Here is a 7,233-nt window from a genome sequence, read left to right as displayed (position 1 = left end):
GGGACTGGAATGACAGGCCCCTGAATGGAATGACAGCCCCTGGGAACAGAACAGAGATGCACTTTGCATACAGCCACTGTGTGCACTATACCAGCGACTCAAACCAGATCAGCACCATGGCATAATGTGACAGAGAACACTATAAAACGCCACAAAAGTAAACACTGGGAAAGGGGGGATTTTAAAAACAAAGAAACAAAAGAGGGGGAGAAAACACACATATTTATATGAAGAGGCAGCCCAAGTGGGGGGAGGGGGGAGAAGGGGAATAAAAAGAGAGTAGAAGCCCGGGCGGGGGGGGGGCACTCACACACTCAGATGAAACTGAAGTACAACTGAAGGTGGGTAAAAACGGGGCGAGAGAGAGAATAAAAGCAGCACAACAGATGGGTGGGGAGGACGGGAAGGGTATTCCAAAGAGAGCAAAGGCAGTTTTCCTTCGGACTACTCAGCCTCAGGCTCACTGAACACTGCCCTCTCTCAGGCCCCCACCCCACCCATGCCCTTACAAAGCCGGCCAACTTGGTCCCAGCGTGCAGCAGCAAGAGCAGCAGCGAAGGGGAATCAGAGGAAGGCAGCAGCCGGGCACAAGAAGTGGAGGAGGTGCCATGGAGGCCGTCCGGGATGTGGGAGGGACTGCAGCCCCTGAGCTTCGGCACTCCCTTCAGCAGGGCAAGTCCGCCAGGCCAAGTTCCCCTCCCGGTCCGCGCTGATTTTACTGGTAGCTGGGTGAGGGGGGTAGAGAGGCGGGCTGAACGAATGCACCTCGGGGACTCAGAAGTAAGGGAGAGCCCGGGCAAGCATGCTTCCTACCTTTGTGCGCGCGCGCAGGAAACCAGGAAAACCAGACTCTTCGTGAAGCCCGGCTGAACTAAGGGCTGCTGGGAGCTGAGGGTGGGGCTTAACTTCCAGGAAAAAGCAAGCCCCCGCCCTAACTTCCCTCCTTCCCTCCCAGTCCCAACCCAGCCGCTGAACATAGTTTCAGAATGGGGTGGGGGGAGCAAGGGTGGCAGGAACCAGTTGCCCCCGGGGGAGGCTGAGCCCCTTCCTGAAAATTTCGGGGGGAGGGCTGACGCCCTGACTCCCCCACTAACTTTACGCCTATGTGTGCATGTATTTAATGTAAGTACACACAAGTTTTAGCTTTGGCCTCGGAGACAATAGTATGTTACAAGCTGGCAGCCCTTGAATCTGGGGATAGCACTATAGCTCTTAATGCAGGAAAATCTCCTTGAGGTACGTAGATGTCCTTCAGGGTCACTTGTGCGATGAGTGTTTGTGTTTTGTTCTCCACAGGCTGTGAGGCTGGAGTCAGCTCGGGCTTACAGAATCCGGTACCTGCTGGTTGTGTCAGCATCAGAGATGGAGAGCCAGAGTGAGATGGTGCTGCTTGGAGTGGATTTCCCTGAAGAAGGGTGAGAGGGCAAGCGAGTGGGCTGGAGGAGATGGGCTGGGGAATGTGCAGGAGCAAAGGAGGCAGAGTCAGTGGACTTGAGGCTAGAGTGACTCTGCATGAGGCTGCCCTGTTAATTTCACAAAGGGGAACATAAAATACTAGAAGGCACAAAAGTTTAGCTTCCTGTTGCAGTGACAGAAGTGCAGATCTAGTCAGGAAAGCCCCTCAGTGGCTTGTATTTGCTTCTCTTGTATCTTCCCTGTTCAGTGTCTTTTAGCAAGGCCTGGATCTAAATCTCACAGGGCATAACCTGGTGGACACTTAACTTTGATGTCAGTCGTGCTGCACCTACCAGGTCTTTTTTCCTGAGTGTCCATGCACAGACATGGGCTGCAGGTTCTGATTTTATAATAGGGTTGCCAGGTCCAATTTTGTCCCCAGAGGGGGACTTGGGGGGGGTGTTCCTGGAGGGGATGGGGCATCCCCAACATTATGACATCACACTGGGACGTCCCCACTCCAAACCCCACCCCCAAGAACAATCCCCGGCGGTGACCCCTCTCCCTTGTTGGAAATGTATGTGTTTACAAGGTCTGACAATTCAGTCATTATAGGGTTAACATGTTTGCCTAGTATTGCTATTGTTTTGACTGACCTGGAAGGGATACCTGGCATTGAGCCAATGGGGAATTAGCCTGGGAAAAGTAGCTTTCTACTGTGATACAGATTGGTCATTTGTTTCAGGTGACTTCCTTTCTAGGGGTCAAGAAGAAGGAGAGATTCTCCATTATCTGTGTGCTAGGTTTGACTATAGGCAGCTTAGAAAATGTAGCTGTTAGTGTTATGTTACTTTGTAGTAATTTCGTATACCTTTTATCCTTAGAAATTAAGGTTTTTAAAAGCAAAGAAATCTCTTCTTTCCAATAGAGCAAGATCCATTAATAGTCTGAGTATTAAACACTTTTGACTATTTTACAACATCCCTAACCTCCTGCAAGTCACCTCTTCTCTGCCTCTCCCCCCCAGCTCGGCTGCCTGCACCTTGGGGATGGTGCTGCCACTCTGGAGGGACACCCAGGTCTTCCTCGATGGCGATGGGTAAGAGACCTTTTTAGTCACGCCTCCCTCCCCAATGCAGCCCCCTGTCATCCTTGTGAAAGCCTGGACAAACAGCCCAGGATAGTGGGAGGGGTCCCTTTGTGTGTGTGTGTGTGTGTGTGTGTGTGTGTGTGTGTGTCCTGATAATGTTTGTACCAAGCCTGAAGTGGAATAAATAGGAGATGTCTTCTTCCTTGATCTTAGTTAATAATTATATCCACAGAGAGAAGTGGCATGAAGTTTATCCAGAACAGCTAAAAGAAGGGGATTTGAGGTTGCTTCTGGATTAAGCCGTCCCCTGCCCTACTGTCTAAATTGAAACCAACTTTTCTCCATTCTTTTCCCACATAGGCTGTTCCCCCCCCCCCCATGCTCATCCTAAGAGGCTGCCCAGGGCTACCTTCTGCTAAGTCTGAATCATGACGTGATTTCTAGTGAGTTGTATCCAGGTTTTCCAGCTCACTTTTAACTGCATTTTAAAAGCCTACAAAGGCCCAATTCTGCTCAGTACCATAGTGTGGGGGAAGGGTGTGTGTGCTAGACTGCAACATGCTAGAAGTTTCGTTGTGTAGCTTGACCCTCAGTCCCCTACGTTATGAGGATAAAACGGAGAAGAGAACAATGTAAGCCACTTTGGGTCCTCATTAGGGAGAAATAAGTTGGTGGAAACCGTTATTAAGGAAAGAATTAGTAGGCCCATTGATGAACAAAACCTATTGAGGCAGACTCAGTATGGGTTCTGTAAGGGAAGATCTTGTCTCATGAACCTGTTAGTGTTCTTTGAGGGGAGTGAACAAACATGTGGACAAGGGCCCCCCAACAGATGTTGTTTACCTTGACTTCCAGAGAGCTTTTGATAAAGTTCCTCATCAAAGGCTCTTAAGTAAGCTCAATAGTCATGGGATAAAAGGACAAGTCCTTTTGTGGATCAAAAACTGGCTAATTAATAGAAAACAGAGAGTGAGTATAAATGGGCAATCTTCTCAGTTTAGGGTGGTAAGCAGTGGGGTACCGCAGGGATCAGTACTTGTTCCACTGCTTTTTAACTTGTTCATTAATGATTTGGAGTTGGGAGTAAGCAGTGAAGTAGCTAAATTTGTGGATGATACGAAGTTGTTCAGGGTGGTGAAAACCAGTGAGGATTGTGAGGCACTCCAAAGGGATCTGTCAAGGATTGTCAAGTGGGCGTCAACATGGCAAATAGGGTTCAATGTGGCCAAGTGCAAGGTGATGCACATTGGAGCAAAAAATCCTAAATATAAATACACATTGATGGGGTCTGAACTGGCAAAGACTGAACAAGAGAGAGATCTTGGAGTTGTAGTAGATATCTCACTGAAAATGTCTAGAGAGTGTGCGACTGCAATAAAAAAGGCCAACACTATGCTCGGGATTATTAGGAAGGGAATTGAAAACATATCAGCCAGTATCATAATGCCCCTGTATAAATCAATGGTACGGCCTCATTTGGAGTACTGCATACAGTTCTGGTCACCACACCTCAAAAAGGATATTATAGCTTTGGAAAAAGTGCAGAAAAGGGCAACTTGAATGATAAAAGGTTTGGAACACTTTCCCTATGAGGAAAGGTTAAAGCGCTTAGGGCTCTTTAGCTTGGAGAAACGACGACTGAGGGGTGGCATGATTGAGGTCTATAAGATTATGCATGGGATAGAGCAGACCGAGAAAGAAGTACTTTTCTCCCTTTCTCACAATACAAGAACTCCTGGGCACTCAATGAAATTGCTGCGCAGTTGGGTTAGAACAGATAAAAGGAAGTACTTCTTCACCCAAGGAGTGATTAACACATGGAATTCACTGCCACAGGAGGTGGCGGCGGCTACAAGCATGGACGGCTTCAAGAGGGAATTAGATCAAAAAACCCAATAAAAATATTTTAAAAAAAGAAAGAAAGAGGGAATTAGATAAGCATATGGAGCAGAGGTCCATCAGTGGCTATTAGCCACAAGGTATAGATAGGAACTCTCAGTCTGGGGCAAGTGATGCACTGTATTCTGGGGGGGGCAACAGTGGGAGGGCCCCACCTGGTATTTTTGGCCACTGTGCAACAGTGTTGGACTGGATGGGCCACTGGCCTGATCCAACATTGGCTTCTTCATGTTCCTAAGTCAACTATATCTAAAATCCTAGATCTTCTTACAGGAAAATAGGTACCCATTAGGTCACAGGCACAAGCAAGTAAATTTCAGGTGTCCTTATCTATACAGGGTCTCTGACAGAGGGGGCTTTCACATCACCTGCTACCTGATTGTTTTAACTGGAGATGGTGGGGGTTGAACCTGGTAACTCATGCAAAGAAAACAGGTGCTCTACCCCTGAGCCTGCCCCTCTCTCTGACGTTCTGCCCAGTGTAGTGTAACAACTGTTGGAAGGTCGCAAGCCACATTTCAAGGGACTGAGGATGAACCTGCAACACAAGCCTCATTCCCATTCCACCCAGTCACGTGCTAAGCAATACCAGCTGCTTTCATGTTTACTTTCTAAAATTGCATAAATGCTCTGCAGCTCACTTTCTCAGCTTCCCCCCTCCCCCCAGGCAGAATCATGAACTACTGTATTCAAATCCATTTTTTCCTTGGCAACGGGTTATCCAAGAGACATGATTACTAGCTGACTGTTGTCAGGCCCCAGTATACTTGTACTAAGTTCCAACTTTTCAACTGGTCTCTCCCTGCTGCAAAAGATTTTATGGTAAGAATAGAATTTCTGTATGTGTATGAATGCTTAGAATTTCTAGCATGATTGTGCTGTGCAGAGCGAGGATGCTTAGCACATTGACTTTAGCTGGTACAATCCATTTTTAGAATTCTTAGACTAAGGCCACTTTTGCCATTACACAAGACACCAACTTGACTTTTAGATCCTGGGGGTAGAAAAAGCCCAGTTTTCCTGCCTACAAATGGGACCTGGTGTTATGAAATCTCTCAAGGCAGTTACACCGCAGTTCCAGCTAGTGTTCCCTCTAAGCTGAGATAGTGTGAGCTAGCTCACAGTTTTTCAGCCTCTGGCTCACACATTTCTGTCTCAGCTCAGGAAGGATGGCTCCAGAGCAAACTAATTGATGCAGTAGCCAAATTGCTCGTTCACAACTTTAATGCCAGTAGCTCACAAAGTAGGAATTTTGCTCACGAGACTCCACGGCTTAGAAGTGAGCAAGGGCTCGTTTTGTAGCAGGAACTCCTTTGCCTATTAGGCGACACAGACCCTAATGTAGCCAATCCTCCAAGAGCTTACAGTAGCAGCCCCTGTTAGAAGAGCCCTGGAAGCTCTTGGAGGATTGGCTACATTAGGGTCTGTGTCGCCTAATAGGCAAAGGAGTTCCTGCTACAAAACGAGCCCTGTGACTTCTTTGCCCGCCTTTATAGACCACCTTCCTTGGGGGTTTTTTTCCCTTGTAAAATCAACTCTTTGTTTCTATTCCTCTAGCGGATTCAGTGTGACCTCGGGGGGGCAGACACGCATCTTTAAGCCCATCTCTGTCCAGACTATGTGGTAAGGAAGGGTGTTGGGTGAGGGGAGAAGGAGAAGGGTGTGGGAAGAGACGTCTGCCGAATCTCTCTGGTGGCAAAAGACGGGAGCTTCCTTGGGAGGGCAGGGGAGGGAGCTGGGCGGGAGGGGCTCCTCCTCCTCCTCCTCCTCCTTTTGTGGGTCTGAAGCACTCTGCACTGGTGCTCAGTTCCAGACGTTGTGGGTGGAGCCAGCATTACAGGGGCGCCCCCCTCCTTTGGGCATCTCGAGTGCTTCAGCTGCTGCTCGGTGTTCTCTGTGACATCTGACTGTTTCTCTTGTTCTTTCACCTCGGCTCCCAGGTCAGCCCTACAAGTACTGCACAAGGCGTGCGGTGAAGCAGCCGTCAACAATAACTTCCCAGGTGCCAGTGCGTTGAGCTGGACCGAGTGGTACCAGAAGGCGGTGGCCTCTGAGCAGAGCTGCATTAACGAGTGGCTGGCCATGGCTGGCCTGGAGTCTGTGCGGCCCAGTTCTCCTGCCGTCTCCTCAGACCAGTCAGTGACGCCGTTTTGCCTTCCCTGGGGCTCGTCGTAGACGATGTGGGGTTCCTGCCCTGTGCAGCCGTTCGAAGCATGGGGAGATGGGGGGGGGCGGCCCTGGCCAGTCAGTCTCAGGTCCCCCGTGAGGTCCCCCGTGAGGCCCCTCTTCTGCACCACTGTTGGACAGCCAGCAGGGACCAGAGGAGACTTCTCAGGAGAACTGAGCAGGCACTGCTGCCGGGAGAGGCTCTGCTCGTAACAAAAGAGCCCGTCCCCGTACTGCTCCCAGGGCACCATTTGTTTCCGTTCCAAATTGATTAAGTTGTCTTGGGGAAAGGTAGAGCTCGAGGAGGGCACGATCGGATTTACACACGGAGGGGAGGCCCAGCTCCGGTGGTGTCTGGGGCCGAGTCTGGTGGGCCGAGAGCGTTGCCGACCCTCCCGTCTCTGTGCCTCAGGCCAACCGCAGGGGAGACGACGGAGCGGATGATCCGGGCCAAGCTGCGCGAGGTGATGGCCACCACCGACCTGGAGAGCAGCACCTCCAAGGAGGTGGGACACCCCCGGGGGTCTTGGGGGGCGGGGAGCGGGTGTGTGAATGCGAGGGAGTGGGTGTGAGCGAGCAGGTGGTTGTTTGGGGACGATAAGGACCAGGTCAGGGAATGAGAGCGATCGGGGGGGGGGGGCAGCAGGGATGTGCATGAGCTGGGGAGGGAGACCGGAGGGATA

General features: G+C 50.2%; 1 protein-coding gene across 1 annotated transcript in view; it reads left to right on the top strand.

Moving 5' to 3' along the window:
• The window catches only part of SSH3 (slingshot protein phosphatase 3), a 50,995-nt gene that overhangs the window by 36,133 nt on the left and 7,629 nt on the right, over window positions 1-7,233 (top strand). The window contains exons 5-9 of the mRNA XM_015418823.1: window positions 1,297-1,415; window positions 2,423-2,494; window positions 5,942-6,007; window positions 6,325-6,519; window positions 6,963-7,056. Of these exons, the coding sequence (XP_015274309.1) occupies window positions 1,297-1,415; window positions 2,423-2,494; window positions 5,942-6,007; window positions 6,325-6,519; window positions 6,963-7,056 (546 nt within the window). The remainder of the gene's footprint in view (window positions 1-1,296; window positions 1,416-2,422; window positions 2,495-5,941; window positions 6,008-6,324; window positions 6,520-6,962; window positions 7,057-7,233) is intronic.

Source organism: Gekko japonicus, unplaced genomic scaffold (genome assembly GCF_001447785.1).
Source record: "Gekko japonicus isolate JY-2015 unplaced genomic scaffold, Gekko_japonicus_V1.1 scaffold1466, whole genome shotgun sequence".
NCBI classification, from domain to species: domain Eukaryota; kingdom Metazoa; phylum Chordata; class Lepidosauria; order Squamata; family Gekkonidae; genus Gekko; species Gekko japonicus.
This window is presented reverse-complemented; position numbering and strand designations above follow the sequence as displayed.